Below are 20493 nucleotides of genomic sequence, written 5' to 3' on the forward strand. Positions count from 1 at the left end.
CGGCAGTGTGCCCACGGTGGCCAACAAGGCCAACGGCATTCCTGGCTTGTGTCAGGAGTAGTGCAGCCAGCAGGAGCAGGGAGGTGATCGTCCCCCTGTGCTCTGCTCTGGTGAGGCCGTACCTCGAGTGCTTGTGTTCAGCTTTGGGCCCCTCACTACAAGAAGGACATCGAGGCCCTGGAGCAGTGTCCAGAGAAGGGCAACGAAGCTGGTGAAGGGCCTGGGACACAAGTGCTGTGAGGAGAGGCTGAGGGCACTGGGGGTGTTTAGTCTGGAGAAGAGGAAGCTCAGGGGAGACCTTATCGCTCTCTACAACCACCTGAAAGGACATTGAAGCAAGGTAGGGATCAGGCTCTTTCCCAAACACCAAGTGATAACACGAGGGGAAAATGGCCTCAAGTTGCAGCAGGGGAGGTTTAGGTTTGATATTAGGAGACATTTCTTTACTGGAAGGGCTGTGTGGCATTGGCACAGGCTGCGCAGGGCAGTGGTGGGGTCGCCATCCCTGGAGGTCCTCAAGAGACGTGTACACGCAGAGCCCAGCAGCGTGGAGGACTCGTCGGTGCTGGGTTAGAGGCTGGACGAGACGACCTCAGGGGTCTTGTCCCACCTGAAGGACTCCATGACTCTGTGGCACCCGCAGGCCCCTGTCACCACCTGCGCACAGCAGACGAGGGGACAGAAGGGAAGCAAGCAGCACCCACAGCAGCAGGGCGATGGGCAGAGGTGGGGAGCTGTAGGGCACTGGCAGGGGGGGACCCGCTCGGTGCTGGGGAGGGGGCAGCGGCACTGGGCGCTGGGCTGGGCTGGGGGCTGCAGGAACAGCGTTGAGGACAGGAGCAGAACCCCCGTGACCTTGAGCAGACCACGCTCTGTGCCCAGGAGAAGTGCTTGCTGCTGCAGAAGGTGCACGGGGTGGTGTTTGCGAGGCGCTCGGCTCTCGCTGCACCCCGGTGCCCCAGGCACTGCAGAGCTGCGGGGTCCCACGGGAGCTGCGCCCATGCCTGTTACAGGATGTGAGAAAAATCCCAAATAATTTTCTTGAGACAGGACCTTCTATGAAGCTATTTTATTCGTGATTGCAATAGCGGGGCGTCCTGTCAGTCAGGAGCGCATTTTAGTAAACAAATCATAACCTTTTATTCCCTATTACCCGACGCCTGATCGCCTCCCCTGTTTCCTCACTGGCTGAGTACTACAGGTTCACAAGCTACTCGACGCTCCTCTATACCATATGTGTACAATTTTTCTTTTTTTTCAAGCCTTTAATTTCTCCCTTTTCCTTTTTTTTTTTCTTTCTTACGTTTTGAGAACCTGTGATCTTTGTTTTACTGTTCCCACACTGCTCATCCTGTTTTTCTCAAGCTTCCACCTTATTTTGGAACAGTGAGGCCTTCTACTGTCTGCTTATCTACTTATCTCCTTATTATGACTACACAACCACCTTGGAATACAGAAAAGTAATTCTCCACTGCAAAAACACAACTTAGTTTCTCACAAGGAGCCTTGGGGCCACTGCAGCTGCTGAAGCGTGAGGGCCGGAGCAGCCCCTGCCCGGCGCAGGGCAAGGCTCGGGCAGTGGCAGTGGGGTGGGGGCATGGCAGTGCCGGCGCAGCCGAGGTGGCACAGCGCTGTGCCGAGCTGTGCTGTGCCGGGCAGCACCGTGCCATGCGTCACTGAGGTGTGCTGGGCCATCCATCACCGAGCCGTGCGGAGCCGTGCCGTGCCGTACCGAGCCGTGCAGTGCGCGGCAGCGGGACTACACCTCCCGTGCTGCACTGGTGGACGGCGAGGCCCAGCAGCTGACGCAGCCCCCGGCTCCCAGGGCCGCCTTTGTCCGTGTCCACGGCCGTGCTGGGCGGGCGGCACAGGTAGGGGCTGCGGGCCGGGGCTGGGCAGGGGCGCGGGGCTGCAGCAGGGGGCTGGGAGAGGGGCAGGTCCTGCTGCACGGGGGGTTCCTGGCCCCGACCCCCACCCACGCCCCCAGTGTTTCGCTGGGGAATGCAGTGGTTGATGGGTGGGCCGGCTCCCGCCTCCTTTTGGTTCCTTACGCAAAATTTTGTGTTTGGCAGAACCCGCAGGGCCGTCTGTCGCTGTGCACCCGTGTGGCTGATCTGCGGGACGGGCCTCGCCGCAGACCCGGAGCACCCGACCCTGTCTGCATGGACCGATGTCTGGGCACGCTTCCCTCCCCACGCTGAGAGCCTGCAGGCGGCGGCTGCTCGGGCAGGGGTCGGGCGCAGACGGGGCCGCAGCGGCGCTCACGGTAAAGCAGCCTGGTGGCCCCTGTAACGCTCCCGTCCCCTGGCACCGTGACTCTGTGCCCACCCCCGGGGGCTTGGGCGAAGCCATATCCGGGATCTGTGATAGATCCGGGATCTATCCATCTGTGCTGCAGGCAGTGCACAGGGCTGCAGCTCCCGGGGCTGCACCAGGGCTGCCCGTGCCCGTGGCAGAGTCGTGGCCCCGCCGGCCGTGGGTGCGACCCTGCTGCAAACAGCGCCGGGGCAGGGGTGATGGGGGCGGCGGACGGAGGCAGTGGGATTTGCCTGGGAGGGCAAATTGCTGGGAGGGGGACGGGGCGCAGGGGCTGGGTGCTGCGGTCCCCCTCTGGCTCCCGCCGTGGGCTAGGACAGCTGGGTCCCCAGTGCTGGGTGCTGCTCCTGTGGGACAGGGGCACCCCTGGGCGATGCCCTAATGGTGAGAAGCGCCCTGAGACCTGGTCCCATGCAGAAGACGTTGGTGCCTGGCCCCGAGCTGGGCCCGCTGAGAGCATTGCCAGCGGGAGCTGCCCGCTGGCAGCCCTGTGCTCCAAACCGAGTGTCATGGGGGCCGGGGCTGCTGGGGGGTGAGGGACACCAGTGGGCAGCACACGGGGGCTGGCAGGGTGCAGTCCCCCCTTCTCTGAGCATTCAGCACCTGCCTGTCTTGCTTGGGGCCGAATTTACCTCCAAGCGTAGCGGTGGGGAAGGCGGCGAGGCAGCGCGGGCGGCGTTCCGCAGGGTGGCACGCCATAAGGGCTGCTGGGGAGCGGGGGCCCTGGTGCTCAGTGACCCCTCTGCGCCTCCTGGCTGAGCTGTTGGAGCCCCCGCAGCCCCCCAGGCTCCTGCAAAGCAGGGTGGGGGCAGGAGCATGGCAGAGAGCTGCTTTGCTTCGCCCCCTGCTCCCCAGTGCTGCGGCCAGTGCTCAGCTCCCGTGGGCCGCAGGGCAGCAGCGGCAGCAGCAGGAGCCGCGGATTTTCGTTGGTGTGGTGCAGCGTGCCGAGCTCCTGGCTTGTCGCTGCAGATGCCGGTAACGTTCGAGGACGTGGCCATCTACTTCTCCCCCGAGGAGTGGGCAGAGCTGGCGGGCTGGCAGCGGCAGCTGTACCGCGAGGTGATGCTGGAGAACTTCGAGGTGCTCGCCTCGCTGGGTGAGGAGCGCGCCGGAGCCGCGGGGCTGGGGCCGAGCCGTGGTTCTCCTCTGTGACAGGGCTGGAGTCCTGGAAACTGAAAATCCGTCTGCTCCCATTCCATGCCTGGACGCTGATTTAGTGGTTATGCTTGCAGGTTTTTACACTGCCCAGGCAGTATCCTGAGGACAGCAGTCCTGGCAGAAAGGCTGGCCAGGAGCAGGTGAAATGCGGGAGAGCAGAGGCGGTGCCGAGAGCAAGGCAAGGAGAGTTGGCAGGCGAGGGGACGGGGGCAGCACAGCTGTAGGCTGGCAGGGGCTGCCTGGCATCGCCGCAGGGCTGCGCAGCTGGAGCAGAGCAGGAGGAGATGCGGGGGGGCTGCGGGGCTGGCAGCAGCGCGGGGGCAGCGCGCGAGGGGGCCGCTCTGTCTGCCCTGCACAGGCTGCCCCAGCACCAAGCCTGAGGTCATCTGCGAGATGGAGCAGGAGGAGACGCTGAGTGCGGGACGGCACCGGGAGCCTGCGGCGGGGAGGAGGCACCCGGCCCCCTGGCCAGGCGGGTACCAGCGGGGGGGGGAGCCGGGGGGCGGGCGTGGGGACAGCCCTGGCCCCTGGCCCCCGCACGCCCCGTAAGGTTTGTTTGCGGGGGGCTGCCCCCCGTCAGCCCGGCGGGATGGGGGCTTGGGGCAGGGGGTGCATGCTGTTCCCCCGGGGTGGGGGCTCCCTTGTGCCACCCCAGGGGTGACACCCGCCCTGCCCGTCCCAGCAGACGGTGACTCTGGAGCCAAGCGGGAGGTGGAGGAAGGCCCGGAGCAGCCGCCGATGCCCAGCACCTCCACCCCACGGACGCCCCGGCGGTGCCAGGCGAGCAGGAGAGGGGGGGTCCCAGCGGGATGCCCCTGCCCCCAGCCCCTCCCGGCCCCCCCGCTGCAGAGGAAGCCACCCACGTGCCCGGAGTGTGACAAGAGCTTCAAGAGCAACACGGCGCTGACCATCCACGAGAGGAGCCACACGGGCGAGCGGCCCTTCAAGTGCCCGCACTGCGGGAAGGGCTTTCCCTCCAAGGGGGACCTCAAGCGGCACCAGAAAACCCACGCGGGGCAGGGGGAGCCCCCCGGCCCCGGGCTCTGCCTCCCAGCCCTGCCACCACCATCCCGGCCCCACCGCGGCCCCCCAGGCCCCAAGCGCCCCCACGCCTGCGGCGAGTGCGGAAAGAGCTTCGGCAAGAGCCGGGACCTGAGGAAGCACCAGCAGACGCACACGGCGGCGCGGCCCTTCTCCTGCCCGCAGTGCGGCAGCAGCTTTCGGCTGAAGCAGATCCTGGTGTCGCACCAGAAGGTGCACGGCGGCGAGAAGCCCTTCTGCTGCGCCGACTGCGGGAAGCGCTTCGGCCAGAAGCACCACCTGCTGAGCCACCGCCGCGTGCACACGGGCGAGAAGCCCTTCTCCTGCGCGCAGTGCGGGCAGCGCTTCAGCCAGAAGCACCACCTGGTCAGCCACCAGCGCATCCACACCGGCGAGCGCCCCTTCGCCTGCACCCGCTGCCCCAAGCGCTTCAAGGACAAGAAGACCCTCATCATCCACGAGAGGGTGCACACCGGCGAGAAGCCCTACAAGTGCGGCGAGTGTGGCAAGAGCTGCAGCCAGAAGCAGCACCTGAAGAGCCACCAGCGCATACACCAGGGCCCGCGGGCGCTGGAGGACGGGCGGCCGGTCCCGCCGAGCGCGCGGCCAGAGCCCAAGCCCTTCCAGTGCGCCGGCTGCGAGAAGCGCTTTCGGGACGAGGGCATCATGTTGGCCCACCAGCGCACCCACGCCGAGCAGGGGCCACAGCCGGGGTGGGCGCAAGGCCCCGGCGCTCCCCAAAAACTGCCGCCCGCAGCCCCGCAGGCTGCCAGGAGGCCGAGGGCGTGCGGTGACTGCGGGAAGGCGTTCACCCAAGGCAGGTGCCCGCGGCTCCACCAGCGGAGCCACACGTGAGTGGGGAGCACGGCTCCGGGTGCTGCTGCCGGCTCGCCCCAAGGAGCACCCGCACCCATGCCCGCAGCCACCTCGCCGTGCTCCAAGGAGGGTGCTCCTGAAGCAAGCAGGGCAGTGCTCGCCTCTGCGCCCTGTCCCCAGGCTGGTCCCCCCGCCTCACCGACATCCCCCCCCCGACCAGACTGCGCTGAGGTGCAGCAGCAAAGCCCGGTGCTGTGGGCAGCTGGAGCCCCCCCTGCGCCCCTGGGCCGAGCCCCCCGTCGGTGGGCATTAGTGCAGCTCCTCTTCCCTGCTGTGTTCGAGTCACACCGCGGTGGTAGCATGCTGCATGAGAGAGCTGCGAGCTGGCACCTGGCCGCTTGTGGCAGGAAAATCAAAATGAAAAATAAATATATCAAAATTCATCGGGAATGTTTTATAGGAAAGGAGGGAAAATGCTTCTTCCTCTCTGGGGCGACCTCACTGCAGCCTTTCAGCACTCAAAGGGGACATAAAATAGGTGGAGAGAGACTTTTTACAAGAGCAGGTAGCGGTAGGACACGGGGCGATGGTTTTAAGGTAAAAGAGGGTGGGTTTGGGTTAGATCCAAGGCAGAAATCCTTCCCCCTGTGGGCGGCGAGGCCTGGCGCAGGCTGCCCCCAGGAGCTGTGGGTGCCCCATCCCTGGCAGTGCCCAAGGCCAGGCTGGATGGGGCTGGGGGCAGCCGGGGCTGGGGGCAGGGGGCCCTGGGTATGGTGAGAGGTGTGGGGGCCCCAGGCCCTGCAGGGAGCCACCTGCCCAGCCCACGAGCACGCAGGCTTTTGGTATTATTGCTGTTTTCAATCAGCACGGGATGGAACCTGAGTGACTTTTCAGGGCAAAGCCCAACCTGTCACCTCCCCGCCTTCTAAACTGTGCTTCCCCCACAAATCTGCCCCAGGCACAAAGCCGCACTTTTCCACAAATGAGTTTTTGGACAACCCTTATCTGAAGCAGCATAAAAGAAGCGAGGCTGCTTTGTCGGGATGAAAATATCTCGTAGTGACCGGCACACGGAAGGGCAGGGAGCGCCCGTGCCCAGCGCGGTGCTGGCGGGGCCCCGGGCTGGTGTGTCCCCCAGGATCACTAATGCTAAAAAATCCATTTGTGCTCAGAGGTTTGCTACATTAAAGCCCCTTCCCCAGATGGTGGAGGGTGGCGGCCGTGTACCTGCAGGCCTGGCTCTGCCCCAGGGGGAGGCAGTGACCCCCCCCGCTGGGCTCCGTGCACCAGGCAGGGGCTGCTCGGGCACCCGCCAAGGCAGCAGAAGGGCAGGAGCAGAAGGGCAGGAGCAGAAGGGCAGCTCGGCACCTCCAATTTGGGAGCACACCCCATGGCACGGCACAGCACGGCATGGCACGGCACGGCACGGCATGGCACGGCACGGCACGGCACGGCACGGCACAGCATGGCGTGGCACAGCAGCACCTCGTTGGGTGCAAGCAGCCACCTGCCCTGGGAGAGACACCCTGGGTACAGTGTCATGTTGGGGAATGTGACGCTTTGGGGGCTGTGACGCTCTGGGGACTGTGCCACCACGAGCACAGGGTGCCAGGAGCACGGGCTGGTGCCTCTCCCCTGCTGCCATCCCATCTACTGTGGTGGCCTCAGGTGTGAGGGCAGCAGGTGACGGCCTCACCATGGGGACATGAGTACTGGGGCAGGGGCTTCGCTGGGGGAGCTGTGCGGGGCAGCCTGGACCCCCCAGGGTCTTGGAGACTGGCAGGGTCTTGGGGAGCACCCAGGGAGCCAGACCCCCACACCTGCAGTGCCTTTGGGGTGCCCACAGGGTGGGCGGCTGGTGGTGATGCAGAGCCTGGTGGGCAGATGGTGGGTGCTCGGACAGCCAGAGCAGGGGGCCCGGGGATCTCAGAGGTGCCCTGGACCCACTGGAGCCCTTCAAGCACCCCAGACCCTCGCCTTGCATCCATCCCCATCCCCATCCACCCCCCAGTGCAGCACCCTGCTCCCTCCCACCTCCCCATTTCCCACTCCCACCAAGGCACAGGCGAGCTGGGTGTTTGTGGTTTTATTGCTGGGCTGGGGGGCCAGGGAGCCGGGGTGCCGTGGGGTCCTCCACCACTGTCACACAGGAGGAGCGTCCAGCCAGCCAGGACGTCAGCGCTTGGAGAAATCCCCCCCTGTGGGACAGCGGGGTGAGGAGGGGCCGGGGATGGAGCGAGGGGGTCCCAGAGCTGCTCAGGACCCCCACGCCAGCCCCCAGTCCCGCTCACCCTGGCAGCTGCTGCACTCGCAGCTGTGGATGACGGGCAGCACCACCGGCTCCACCGTGCCGCCGGCACAGGGCAGGCTGAGGATGCGGACGGGGCTGGCGGGGTCCAGGCGGTAGCTGCAGCACTCGCACAGCGTCTGCAGGTACGGCTCCTGCGCAGCGGCACCGTCACCGGGCTGCGTGCACCCCGAGACCCCCGGCACCACGAGGGGGGGCGTGGGTGGGGGCACCGCTGCTGCCCCGGGCTCACCTCGGGGGTGACGGCGGTGCGGGAGCGGCAGCGCCCGCTGCAGTAGCTGACCTCCACCCCGGGCAGGGAGCAGGGCCCCTTGGTGATGTTGCGCAGCTCGGTGAAGCGCTGGCACATGGAGGATGGCTCCTCTGCAAGGGGTGGGGGGGCAGAGCTGTAGCGCCCCCGTGGCTGCCTGGCCAGCCCCATGTGGGTGGGGGGTCCCCAAGAGTTGGGGCAGAGCCGGGGGGGGTTCCCTGGGAGGCCCTTACCCAGCCACTCCGTCCTGCAGACAGGGCAGCAGCGTCCTGGCTCCCGCACCTTCACCTCGCCCTGCAGAGACAGCGGACATCAGCCTCTCCCAGAGCCCCGGGGGGCAGCTGGGGAGCAGCGGGGGGGGGTGCTGGGGGGCAGCAGGGGGGCTGGGGATGTACCTCGGGGCAGGAGAGCGGGGGGCAGCCATCTGTGCAGGCAGCCCTGCCGTCCACGCAGCGGCACCTCGCGCACTCCTCCTGCCACTCGCTGCCAGGCTGGGGGGGGGGGGGGGAGGGGGTGAGCACAGCGAGGTGGGGGGGTCCCCTGGGCTCCCCCAGGCTCCCCCAGGCACCTGCAGGCACCGCAGGCACCGCTCACCTCATGGAGCTGCCCCCGGTGCAGGCACTCGCAGAGCGCGGCGGGCACGCAGCGGCCGCTGCTGTTGCGGTAGCGGCCGGGCTCGCAGGCACAGCTGGGGGCCGGGGCCGCGCTGCAGCCAGGGGGGGCCTCACTGGGGATGTCCGTGCAGCTCCGATCGCAGCCTGGGGGCACCCCGGGGCCCTGCACCCCGGGGTCCTGCCAGTGCTCACCCTCCGGGCAGGCTGACGGTGGTGCGGGACACGTCACCGGTGGTGCAGGACATGTCACCGGCACTGGCCGCACACTGGCCCTGCCCTCGGGCACGTGGCAACCGGAGTGGCTCAGCCGGTGGCAGAAAAACCAACCCAGGTGCTTGGCCACTGCCAGCGCTGCCACCTCTGCTGTAGCCCCCGCCAGGGCCGGCATCCCACAGGTGACAGCTCTGCCCCTTCCCTCGCTGCCTCCCCGTGCCCCCATGGCTGGGTGAGACCTCGGGGAGCATCGTCCCCATAGCCGGACCCACCGCGGTGCCTTGTCCCCCCCCCCCCCCAGCCACCTCCCAGGGACGTCTGGGGGCACTCACCGCAGTCGGGGAGGTAGCAGGGAGCCCGGCGCAGGGGGGGCCCCAGGCACTCTGCCCCCTCGTAGAGGCGCTGCCGGAGCGGGTGCCTGCGGGAGAGCCGCTCGCCCGCCCCGCACGTCACCGAGCAGGGAGACCAAGGCGACCACGGGGACCACAGGCAGTCCACTGCGGGGGGGCGAGCAGGGCCCGGCTGTGGCACGGGGACCACGGCACGGGCACGGGGACAGGGACAGAGGGTGTTCTCTCACCACTGCAGTCCTCCTGGGAGCAGTTGAAGGTGCCGCGGAGACAGATGCTGCGGACAGAGCGGGGCTCAGAGCCCACCCGGACCCTAAGTGGGTCTCGGGGGGGCAGCGTGGGGCGTGGGGACACCCACCAGCTGTTGCAGCGGTGCTGCAGGCGGCTGCCCGGCGCGTGCTCCTGCTCCTGCTCCTCCCGCGAGAGGTTGAGTGCCCAGGGCACAGGTGGGGTCCAGCACGCAGCGGCACTCCTCGGGGGGCACACAGGCGCCGTCCTGCAGCACCTGCGGGTGACCGGGGACCCTGAGGCTGCTGCCCCGACCCTAGCCCACGTTCCCCGTGCCCCCAGGGGCTGCGGCACGGCCCCACCTGTCCGGGCAGGCAGGCGCAGCCGGGCTGGCAGGGCTGCTGCAGGCACTGCGTCCCCGGGCGGAGGTGGGCGCAGGCGTGGGGGCAGGCGTTGGCGCAGTCCCCGTACACCTGGCTGCGGGGGCACTCTGCGGGGCAGGGATGGGGGCTGGCGTCAGTGGGGGTGGGCACATCCCACCGCCCCCGACCCCACCTGCCGTTCCAGATCCATCCCCATCCCCTGGGACCCTCCGTAGGGTGCCCACGCTGGGGCTGCCCTACCCGGCGTGCAGTTGTGGGCGTTGCAGACGCGGTGCTGCTGCAGCACCGGGACCGGGCACGGCTCTTCCTCGCCTCCCAGCAGCTCCCGGCGCCGCTCCGAGCTGCCCCCTCCGCAGCTGGCACTGCAGGGGCTCCAGGGGGACCAGGGGCTCAGCTGGCACCCATCTGCGGGGAGGAGAGGGGGTCAGCGCCACCCCCACGCCCTGCCAGGCCCTGCCGGTGCCGGTGCCGATGCTGGGGGTGCCGACGGGCGCTCACCGGGGCAGGGCTGGGGGCTGCACTCGGCCGTCTCCTGGGTGCCGGTGTCCGTGCAGGGCACCCCACCGGGGCTCGGCAGGCAGGCGCGGTGCCGGGAGATGCGGCCACCCCCGACAGCTGCTGGAGCAGGGGCTCCAGGCAGACCAGGGCCCGTAGGACGGGCACGCCAGCACCGGGCACGCCAAGGTCCCGTTCACACAGGTGCTGAAGGGGAAGAGGGGCTGGGTGAGGAGGGGGCCCGAGCCCAAAGCCAGGGCATTCAGTGCCCCCCGCTCGCCCTGAGGCTGTGTGACGGGCACGGTGTGGTCCTGCCCGTGTCCCCCCCACCGTCCCCTGCCCCCCGGCACCCACCAGTTGTGGCACTCCACCTCGGCTGCCTCCCCTGGCCAGACCTCGTGGGTGCTGTTGGCCCCTGGGGAGCCCGCAGCGACATTCGGCGATGGGAACGCACGCCCCGTCCTGCAGCAGCTGCCCCGGGGGGCACCGGCACCCTGCAGGGACAGGAGGAGCCGTGCACCCACGGGTGCTGTGAGCACCCGTCAGGAAGGGTGCAGGGATGCATGGGTGGGTGCTGAACACGGGCTGCACGGGACGGGGGGGCCGTACCTGGCTTGCAGCCCCCCTGCACGCACTCCACGTGGTGCCAGAGGTCGGCGCAGGCGCGGGGGCAGTCGTTGGCACAGGGGGCAGCGAGCGCCTTGCCCCGGTCCTCGCACACCTCCCCTGGGGGCAGAGGCTGGGTGTTGGGGGGCGGCTGGGGGAAGCCCCAGGGTGGGGGTCCAGGGGGTGGGATGGGATGGGATGGGATGGGATGGGGATGGGATGGGGATGGGGATGGGATGGGATGGGATGGGATGGGGTAGGGTGGGGATGGGATGGGATGGGGATGGGGATGGGGATGGGATGGGATGGGGATGGGGATGGGGATGGGATGGGGATGGGATGGGATGGGGATGGGATGGGATGGGGATGGGGATGGGGATGGGATGGGATGGGATGGGATGGGATGGGATGGGATGGGATGGGATGGGGATGGGGATGGGATGGGGATGGGATGGGGATGGGATGGGATGGGATGGGATGGGATGGGATGGGGATGGGATGGGGATGGGATGGGGATGGGATGGGGATGGGGATGGGATGGGATGGGATGGGGATGGGATGGGGACTGGGATGGGGATGGGGATGGGGACTGGGATGGGGATGGGGATGGGGATGGGATGGGATGGGATGGGATGGGATGGGATGGGATGGGATGGGGATGGGATGGGGATGGGATGGGATGGGATGGGATGGGATGGGATGGGATGGGATGGGGGTGGGGATGGGGATGGGGATGGGGATGGGATGGGATGGGGGTGGGGATGGGGATGGGGATGGGATGGGGATGGGGATGGGGATGGGGATGGGGATGGGATGGGATGGGACGGGACGGGACGGGACAGAACGGGACGGGATGGGGATGCGGGTGTTACCTGGGCAGACGGCAGTGTTGCAGCTCTCGCTCTGGGAGCTTGCCCCCGGGCACTGCCCGCTGCCCGCTGGGTTCTGGAGGTGGCGGTGTCGCAGGCGGAAGCCCCCGCTGCAGGGCTGCTGGCAGGGCCCCCAGGGCCCCCAGGGGCCCCAGAGGCAGAGCTCTGTGGGACACGGGCGTCACCTACCTGCAGCGGGGGCCCCTCACCCCCTCACCCTGCAGCACCCCCGGTACCTTGGCAGACGTGGGGGTCCGGGCAGAGCCGCTCCTGCCGCAGCTCAGCTGAGCAAGCAGCCGCATCGCCGGCCCAGGGCAGGCCGGTCTCGGGGTCCAGGCAGGCTCGGTAGCGGTGCTGCAGCGAAACCTGGGGCACGACGTCCCCCGGGGCCTCCTCGGGCTGGGGCAGGAGCCGTGCGGGCAGGGGCAGGCAGGGGCTGCAGGGCGCCCACTCCGACCAGGGGCTCAGCGGGAGCAGCCCTGCCGGGACATGTGGGTGCTGGGTGGGCAGGAACCCCCAGGGTGCCCCAGAGGGGACGTGGGACCACAGGCACAACCCATGGGGCAGGAGGGGCTGGGGGGTCCCATCCCAGACTGGGGGGCACACTCACCCTGGCAGCCCTCGCTGCTGCACCGCAGGGCCCCGTCCTGGCACACGCTGCGAGGAAACAGCGGTGAGCTCCCGGCACCTCCGGCCCCCCGTGTGTGGGGGCGACCCCCCCGGCCCCCCAGCGGCCCCCTCACCACTTCTTGCAGCCCAGCAGGACGATGCTCCCTGGAGCCAGGGCCACGGGGCCGCTGGACCCGTTGGTGTGCAGGCAGTCGCACTGCTCGGGGGGCACGCAGGCTCCGTGCTGCTCCAGCAGCCCCTGCCAGGACACAGGGACATGGAGGGGGGCAAATGGTGTGTGCCTTCAGCATCCCCACAGCGTCCCCATAATGTCCCAGCAGCATCCCCACAAAGTCCCCGCAGTGTCCCCGCAGCCATCCATTTGCACCCAGGGCTCGCTGCGGGCACCAGGCTCCTCCTGAGCCCTCCCTGACCCCACAGGCTTCAGAGCCCACCAGGGTGGCCCCCACCCCACAAGACCCAGCCCGGCCTCGCTGCTGCCGCCCCTTTCTGCCCTTGCCTGGGGGCAGAAGCAGCCGGGCAGGCAGCGGGGCAGGGCCGGGCACAGCTGCGGGCGCTGCAGGGAGGAGCAGAGCTGGGCACAGGGGGGGCCGCAGGGCTGGAACTCGAAGGGGGGCTCACAGCTGGCTTCTGTGGGGAGAGGAGAAGCTTTCGACACCCCCGGAGGCACCAGGATGAGCAGGGGCAGGGCAGGAGGCAGGGGCAGGCGGGTTTGGGGAGGGTGACGGCGCCGGGCAGTGCCAACATAGGAGGTCCCCACCAGCCCCCTCCTCACCCGAGCACCCCGAGGTGTCGCAGTCGCGGAGCTCCCCGTCCAGCCCCACGCAGGTGCCGGGGCCGTGCCGGTGCCGGTGCCGGTGCTGCAGCAGGGAGCTACAGGAGCAGGAGCTCCAGGGGCTCCAGGGGCTCCAGGAACACTCGTCTGGGGCAGAGAGGGGACCAGGGATGAGGGCTGGGCACGGGCCCACCACCCCCTGCCCATGCCTGCCCCCCTACCTGGGCAGGGCTGCAGGTAACAAGCCTCCAGCTCCCGGCGCGGGCTGGCTCCAGTCCCAGTGCTGTCGTTGCAGGGGGCACCGGGGGTCCCGGGGGTCGGGCAGGGGCAGGAACCCTGCCGGGTGGCCAGGCCGGTGCCACAGGTCTGGGAACAGGGGCTCCACGCACCCCACGTGCACTGCTCGGGCCCTGGGATGGCAGGGTGGCACGTCACAGGGCACGGTGTCCCTCGGTCCCCTCCGTCCCCCTCCTGGCCCCAGGAGGCTGGCGGGGGGCCGGGGCTTTGCACCCAGGGGTGCGCAGCACTCACCGGCACAGGAGGCGTCCTCGCAGACCGTGCCCTCCGGGGTGCAGGTGCTGCGGGAGGGGACAGGGCAGGTGGGTGCCATGGGACAAGGGGTGCCCATGGGGCAGGTCATGCAGGAGCAGCCCCAGCCCTCCCGGCCCCCTGCCCACGAGGACACTGACCACTGCTGGCACTCGCCCTGCCACCACGTGTCCCCCAGGCGCCTCTCCCAGCCCTCCTGGGGGCACAGGGGCGGGCAGGGCCCCGCCGCGCAGCCCCGGCTCTCCACATGCTCCCCCTGGCACTCGTCTTCCCACGAGCCTGACGTGGGGGTCCTGCCAGGGGACAAAGCGGGGGGACACGTGGGTGGCAGGTCCCTGACGCCACCTCGCATGGTCCCATGGGCCGCGTCCCCACCTGAAGCGCGTCTGCTGGCCGTCCCCGCAGGTGACGCTGCACGGGGACCAGCGGGACCAGCGGCTCCAGGGGCAGTGCGGCGGCGGGCAGGGGCGGTCGGTGCAGCGCAGGCGGCCCTCCCGGCACGTGCAGTTGTTGCAGCCGTCGTGGTGGGTGCTGCCCGGCACCCAGCTGTGGCCCTGGGCGTCGGTGCACTCGCAGTGCGCGGGGGGCACGCAGCCCCCATCCTGCTCCAGCGTGCCTGCGGGCGGGCAGCGTCAGCGCGTGGCCACGCCGGGCTGGGCATGGCCGTGTGCGTGCGTGTGTGTGCGTGTGTGCGTGTGTGTGTGCGCACTGTGTGCTGTGCGTGCACTGTGTCCAGCTCAGCCTTTGGCAGGATGCGCCCAGACCCGTGCAGGCAGCTCTCCATGAACGCCTTGTTTGCAGTGCACGCACGGCTCTGCCTGCCAGCACCACACAGTGCGTGCACATCCAGCAGGCACCAAGGGCACCCCACAGCCCCGGGGGGGGGGGGCCCAGGCTCTGCCCCCCCGGCACCCCCCCAGGCCAGCACTCACCGTTGGGGCAGCGGCAGCCGGGCTCGCAGCGCTCCTCATCCCCGCAGGCGATGCCCTCCTGCAGGTCCTCGCAGCGCCGGGGGCAGCGGCTGGCACAAGCCACCAGGGCCATGCCGGGGGGACAGCCGGCCCCTGGGAGGGGGGCACCCATCAGCACGGCACCAGGATCTCCATCCCCATCCCCGACCCCCCGCGCTCCCTACCGCAGGGCTGGGGGTTGCAGAGGCGCAGGTGGTGCCGCTCGCCCGGGCAGCGCTGCCCCCCGTTCTTGGGGGGGGGACGAGTGCAGGAGCGGGAGCGCACGGCGCGGCCTCCCCCGCACGTCCGGTCGCAGCGGGACCAGGGGCTCCACTGCCTGACCAGGCGCCGTCCACTGCCGCCGGCGGGGACACGAGGGGACGGGCGTCACACCCAGGTGCCGCGGGGGCTGGTGCCCAGCCAGGGCCACGCAAAGCCCCCGGGGTGCTGGAGACCCTCCCTGGGGTGCTGGGGACCCCCCCGATGCTGCTTCTCCCCACCTTTGCAAGCCTGGAGGTTGCAGAAGCGGCGCTGCACGTAGGCGCTGAGGATGCCCGGGCACCAGCGGCCCCCTGTGCCGGGGGGGCTGTATGCACGCAGGCGCTGCTGCAGCCCCACGCCGCAGCTGCGGGAGCACTCGGCCCACGGACCCCACGGCGTCCACGAGCAGTTCAGGCCGGCACAGTCCTCACCCTGGCATGGGGGGGCGTCTGTGGGGACATGGGGACAAGGGGCATGGCACCACCCGTGGCTGCACCACTGGATGCTGGCAGCGCCAGCCCCCGGGCAGGGGCGCAGAGGATGGTGCCCAGCCCCCGGGCAGTGGGGCACAGCCCCAGCCCCTGGGCAGCGGGGCAGGGCACGGCCCCAGCCCCACCTGAGCAGTGGGGCAGGTTGCAGGGCTGCTCCTGGAAGCTCTCCCCGCTGCAGTTGGCGGCCCCGGTGCAGAAGCGCTCGCGGGTCTTGGTGGCCGGGCGCTCAGGGGCGGGTGCAGGTTTTGGAGCAGGGGCTCCAGGGGGACCAGGGGCCGAAGCCCTCCTCTTCCTCAGCACCTGCCCAGGATGGGGGGGATGAGGGGGGTTGGGAGCAGGGCCAGGGCTTGCCAGGAGCGCGAGGCCCCCCTGGTGCCAGAACCCCCCCAGGCAGGGAGGGAGCTCCAGGAAAGGGCCCCCACCACACCCAGGGCAGTGAGACCCCCCCCACGGCAGAGCCCTCACCTGGGACACTGGGGCTGGGCTCCTCTGTGGGGACGGCCACAGCTGCAGGGAGCAGAGCAGGCAGTGACACCCCCGCACCCCAACTCCGTGCCCACATGGATCCGGCCCCAGTGGGGCAGCCGGACCCCTGGCAGGGCGAGGGGAGGGGGCTGTGACCCCCGTCAAGGCAAGGGGAGGGGGCTGTGACCCACCCGGGCACTCGGGGCTCTGGCAGTACTTGCTGTCGGAGCGGGGCCCGGCGCAGTCCCGGCCCCCCCGGGCAGGTGAGGGGCTGGTGCAGCCCCGCTGACGGGTCCTCACCCCCAGGCCCCCGCAGCTCCGTGAGCAGCTGCTCCAGGGGCCCCAGGGCGCGAAGCCCCCGTCCCGCGGGCACAGGGGCTGCGAGCAGTTCAGCCGGCCGTGGAGGCAGGTGCTGGGTGAGAAGGGGCAGGGTGAGACCGGGAAGGGGCAGGGGAAGGGGATGGGGATGGGGACAGGGCTGGGGATAGGAGCAAGGGATAGGGCTGGGGCTGGGGAGGGGAGCAGGGGATGGGGATGGTGCTAGGAGCAGGGGATAGGAGCAGGGTGCACGGGGAGGGGTCCCATGGCACTCACCAGGCGGTGCAGGGGGAGTGGAGGGTGCTGCCGGGAGGCACCTCCTGGTCCAGCGTGAGGGGCGGCCCCTGGGTGCCCAGGAGGGTGGGGGCCTCCTGGGGGTCTGCGGAGCTGTTCTGGAGCTCCCGCAGGACCTCGGCCGTCAGCACGCAGGGGCACTCCTGCATAGGGCATGAGCATCGTGCCCACAGCCCCAGGGAGCCCCCATGGCACCGGGGAGCACCCAGAGCCCTGGGCACCCACTTCCAGCTCCACCCCAGGAGCAGGGGAAGGAGGAGAAGCTCACACCACGAGGCTGGGGGCAGTGGAGAGGCCTGCACCCATGGGTGCCCAGGCAGTGCAGGAGACACGGCCAGGGCTGGCAGGGGTGGGGAAGGGGCACGGGACCCCCGGGTGCCGGGAGGGGGTGAGGGCACTCACCTGCAGGCACTGTCCGCGGTGCAGCAGGGTGCCGGTGGGGCAGTGGCAGCCCTCCTGGCACCCCCCGGAGAAGCAGGCGATGCGGCCGGCGAGGTGGGCGCAGCTGTAGGGGCAGCCCTCGCCCTGCTGGCACTCGCGGTACAGCCGCCCCGGCGGGCACCCCGCCTCTGTGCGGGGACAGGGCTGAGAACGGCTGCACCCGAGGGGGTCCTGGAGCTGCTGTGCCCTCCCCACCGCACCAGCACCCGCAGCCCCGGCTCGTGCGCAGGGGCGTGGTTTGCAGGTGCCGCCCTGTGCCCCTCCATCCACCCCGTGCCACCCCTTCCCATTAATGCCACCCCGAGGACCCCATGACACCCTGTACCCCTCCATCCACCCCGTGCCACCCCATCCACTCCGTGCCACCCCAAGGACCCCGTGACACCCTGTGCCACCCCATGCCCCTCCATCCACTCCTTGCCACCCCATCCACTCCGTGCCACCCCCAAGGACCCCATGTGCCACCCCATGCCCCTCCATCCACCCCGTGCCACCCTTTTCAATTAATGCCATCCCAAGCACCCCACGCCACCCTATGCACCCCACACAACTCCACCCCCCCCCACCCATAACACCACACTGCTCCATCCCCTCCGTGCCACCCCGAGGTCCCCGGGGCAGTGCAGGGCGCTGGGGCAGGGCACAGCACTCACCCCGACACACGTGGGTGTTGCAGGTCTTGCTCTGCAGGGCCAGCCCCGGGCACCCCCCTGGGGGGGGGCAGTCCCGCTGGCGGAGCTGCTCGCCCCCGCCGCAGGAGACGCTGCAGGGCCCCCACGGGGACCACTCGCCCCACGGCTCCTCTTCTGCAGGACAGGGGAAGCAACGTGGGGGCGCGGGGGCACCCCGACCGCCCCGGTGGTGGGGATGTGACCAGCACGGCCCTGCTCGCTGTGCCAGCACCAATGGTGGCACCAGCACCCACAGCCCGTGGGGAAAGAGCCCTGGGCAGGACCTGCGCTGCCCCAGCTGGATCACCCACACCGCACCGCACTGCACCATGCGGCACTGCACTGCACCGCTCAGCGCTACATCGTGCTGTGTGGCACTGCACTGCAACGGGTGGAACCACACTGCACTGCACAGCCCTGCACCATGCGGTGCCACACAGCACCACGGGGCACTGACCGGCGGCTCATGGCACGGCATGGCACGGCACGGCACTGCGCTGCACCGTGCTGCATGGCACGGCACTGCACAGCACCATACCACACGGCACGGCACTGCACAGCACTGTACTGCACGGCACGGCATGGCACTGCACAGCACCATACCACATGGCACAGCACCGCACAGCACCGCGCTGCATGGCACGGCACTGCGCCACCCAGCAGGGCAGCACATTGTGCCACGCACCGTCCTACAGGCAGCCCCTCCCTGTGCCACCCTGCACACCCCATGCCAGCCTGTGCACCCCATGTACCCCATGCACCCCGTGTACCCCACGCACCCCACGCACCCCACGTGCCCCGTGCCCCCCCGGCCGTGCCGGTGTCCTCACCTGGGCAGCCCTCGGCGGCGGGGCAGGGCCGCTGGCGCTGGCTGTGCCCGGGGCAGCCCCGGCCCCCGTGCTGTGGCGCGGGGTTGCTGCACTGCCGGGAGGCGGCCTGGGTGCCAGGCGCGGCAGCCGGGGGAGCAGCGGGACCAGGGCCCCCACGGGCTCCAGCCCCCGTCCACGCGGCACTCAGGGTCGGCACGGCACCTCAGCGCCCCTGCCTCACACGTGCTGGGGGACAGGGGGGGACAGGGGTGAGGGCTGGCGGTGGGGGCTCCTCACGTGCCACCCCCGTGCACTGGGATGGTCCCGTGGGGTTCCCCGTTGGGGCTGGGTGTGGGGACAGGGACACTCACCAGTTCTGGCAGGGTCTCTGCAAGGTCTCGCCAGGCTGCAGCTCCTGCACGGGGGCTGCCCCGTCCCAGCCCCAGGCGCTCCCCTCCTCGGGGGTCCCTGCAGGGGGGGTGCAGGCATGTGACACACCCCGGTGCAGGGCCACCGAAGCCCTTGGCCCCAGTCCCACCCTGCCCAGCACCTCCTGTGCCCTGCCTGTGTCCTTGGCATATCCCTGTTCCTGTGCCCCTGCCACCCCATTAACACCCTGTACCCCATCCCTGTTGCCCCATTGCACCCTCCACCCCATCGCCATCACCCTATGCACCCTGTACCCCATCCCCACAACCCCAGGCACCCTGCACCCTATCCCCATCACCCTATACACCCTGTACCCCATCCCTGCCACCCCACAGCAACTTGTACCCCATTCCTGTCACCCCATGGCACCCTGCACCCATGCCCATCACCCTATTACACCCTGTACCCCATCCCTGCCACCCCACAGCGCCCTGCACCCCATCCTTGCCATTTGACAGCACCCTGTACCCCATCCCAAGCACCCCACAGCAACTTGTACCCTATTCCTGTCACCCTATTACACTCTGTACCCCATCCCTGCCACCACAGGCACCCTGCACCCATGCCCACCATCCAGCGGCACCCAGCGCCTGCCCCCACTGTTCCACCCCATCCCCGCACCCCGTGGGCAGCGGCAGCGCTCCGGGGGGACGCAGGCACCATCCTGCAGCAGCAGCCCGGGGGGGCAGGCGCAGGCGGGCTGGCAGCGGGGCCCGTCCAGGCAGGCCGTGTCCTCCCGCAGGTCCGCGCAGGAGCGGGGACAAGGCTTGCCACAGGCGAAGGCCACCAGGTCTCCGCCTGCACCCTGCGGGGAGTGGACACATCCCAGGGGGCCAAGGATTGGGCATGCCTGGACCCACCGGGGAGGGGTCTGGGCAGGGGTCCGGAGAGGGTTCTGGGGAGGGGTCCGTGCCCCCCGGCACCCCGCAGCCTCACCTTGGCAGCCGCTGGCACCCCGCGGGCAGGGCCGGCTCTGCCGCGCCTCGCCGGCACAAGGCTGGCCACCGAAGCGTGCCGGGGGCCCGGAGCAGGCGCGGGTGCGCAGCGCCTGTCCCCCCGCAGCCCCCACACTGCGACCACGGCCCCCAGGCACCCCAGGACCCGTCCTCTGTGAGCAGGGAGAGAGACGGGCGCTGAGCCACGGGGTCACCCCTGCACCGCGGCCCCTGTGCCCCCTGCTCCGACACCCACCGGGGCAGGGAGGGGCGTTGGGGCACTCCTTGCGCTGCAGCTGGGTCCCGGCATCCCCGAGCCCCTCCTGCCCCCCGGGGCAGCCCGGGCCCCCCTGCTGCGGTGTGGGGCAGGAGCAGGCGCGGTGCCGCGTGGTGGCCTCCTCACCGCACGTCCTCGAGCACGGCGTCCACGGGGACCACTCGCACCAGCCGCCGGGCACTGCGGGGGTCGGGGGGGGGGCGTTTGTGGTATCCCTTGTGTGCGGACAGCCCCGTCCCCGTCCCTCGCCCCAAGTGGGGCACCTACCAGGGCAGGGCAGGCCGGTGCAGAGCAGCTTCCCCCGGGTGCAGGTGCTGCGGGGCAGAGCAGAGCAGTGGGGAGCGGGGATGGGGATGGGATGGGGATGGGGAGGGGATGGGGATGGGGATGGGATGGGGACTGGGATGGGGATAGGGATGGGGATGGGGATGGGGATGGGATGGGGATGGGTGGGATGGGGATGGGATGGGATGGGATGATGGGATGGGGATGGGATGGGGATGGGGATGGGGATGGGGATGGGGATGGGGATGGGGATGGGATGGGGATGG

At 69.9% G+C, this 20493-nt stretch overlaps 2 protein-coding genes across 2 annotated transcripts in view; one reads left to right on the forward strand and one right to left on the reverse strand.

Annotated features, from left to right (window-relative positions):
• Positions 1 to 1809: 1809 nt before the first annotated feature.
• LOC126913736 (gastrula zinc finger protein XlCGF57.1-like) lies at positions 1810 to 5674 on the forward strand. The gene is made up of 5 exons (XM_050716865.1): positions 1810 to 1871; positions 2073 to 2266; positions 3286 to 3412; positions 3833 to 3946; positions 4160 to 5674. Exons 2-5 carry the CDS (start codon positions 2171 to 2173, stop codon positions 5368 to 5370), a joined length of 1548 nt encoding a protein of 515 aa, XP_050572822.1. The 5' UTR covers positions 1810 to 1871; positions 2073 to 2170; the 3' UTR covers positions 5371 to 5674.
• Positions 5675 to 7506: 1832 nt separating this feature from the next.
• Positions 7507 to 20493, reverse strand: part of LOC118251766 (SCO-spondin-like) — a 35705-nt gene continuing 22718 nt past the window's right edge. The window contains 46 exon segments of the mRNA XM_050716860.1: positions 7507 to 7529; positions 7623 to 7773; positions 7872 to 8002; positions 8123 to 8183; positions 8285 to 8380; positions 8484 to 8707; positions 9049 to 9213; positions 9297 to 9343; positions 9425 to 9510; positions 9512 to 9571; positions 9657 to 9784; positions 9918 to 10082; positions 10176 to 10287; positions 10289 to 10379; positions 10527 to 10591; positions 10593 to 10666; positions 10782 to 10898; positions 11651 to 11812; positions 11884 to 12126; positions 12258 to 12304; positions 12391 to 12515; positions 12777 to 12907; positions 13053 to 13199; positions 13274 to 13462; positions 13584 to 13630; positions 13742 to 13894; positions 13977 to 14217; positions 14534 to 14665; positions 14737 to 14884; positions 14887 to 14906; positions 15052 to 15261; positions 15429 to 15534; positions 15536 to 15603; positions 15769 to 15810; positions 15960 to 16180; positions 16363 to 16523; positions 16783 to 16949; positions 17475 to 17627; positions 18323 to 18437; positions 18439 to 18547; positions 18673 to 18769; positions 19352 to 19522; positions 19652 to 19787; positions 19789 to 19838; positions 19922 to 20122; positions 20210 to 20256. Coding sequence (XP_050572817.1) covers positions 7507 to 7529; positions 7623 to 7773; positions 7872 to 8002; positions 8123 to 8183; positions 8285 to 8380; positions 8484 to 8707; positions 9049 to 9213; positions 9297 to 9343; positions 9425 to 9510; positions 9512 to 9571; positions 9657 to 9784; positions 9918 to 10082; positions 10176 to 10287; positions 10289 to 10379; positions 10527 to 10591; positions 10593 to 10666; positions 10782 to 10898; positions 11651 to 11812; positions 11884 to 12126; positions 12258 to 12304; positions 12391 to 12515; positions 12777 to 12907; positions 13053 to 13199; positions 13274 to 13462; positions 13584 to 13630; positions 13742 to 13894; positions 13977 to 14217; positions 14534 to 14665; positions 14737 to 14884; positions 14887 to 14906; positions 15052 to 15261; positions 15429 to 15534; positions 15536 to 15603; positions 15769 to 15810; positions 15960 to 16180; positions 16363 to 16523; positions 16783 to 16949; positions 17475 to 17627; positions 18323 to 18437; positions 18439 to 18547; positions 18673 to 18769; positions 19352 to 19522; positions 19652 to 19787; positions 19789 to 19838; positions 19922 to 20122; positions 20210 to 20256 — 5635 coding nt within the window.

The sequence above is a fragment of the Cygnus atratus genome, unplaced genomic scaffold (genome assembly GCF_013377495.2).
Source record: "Cygnus atratus isolate AKBS03 ecotype Queensland, Australia unplaced genomic scaffold, CAtr_DNAZoo_HiC_assembly HiC_scaffold_47, whole genome shotgun sequence".
Classification (NCBI taxonomy): domain Eukaryota; kingdom Metazoa; phylum Chordata; class Aves; order Anseriformes; family Anatidae; genus Cygnus; species Cygnus atratus.

What these genes read in the sequence shown, in the direction of transcription:
- LOC126913736 (XM_050716865.1), top strand. Translation starts at nt 2,171, where the DNA reads ATGTCTGGGCACGCTTCCCTCCCCACGCTGAGAGCCTGCAGGCGGCGG. An exon ending in CGAGGTGCTCGCCTCGCTGG is followed by an intron (nt 3,413 to 3,832) that starts GTGAGGAGCGCG and finishes TGCCCTGCACAG; the next exon opens with GCTGCCCCAGCACCAAGCCT. An exon ending in GCACCCGGCCCCCTGGCCAG is followed by an intron (nt 3,947 to 4,159) that starts GCGGGTACCAGC and finishes CCGTCCCAGCAG; the next exon opens with ACGGTGACTCTGGAGCCAAG.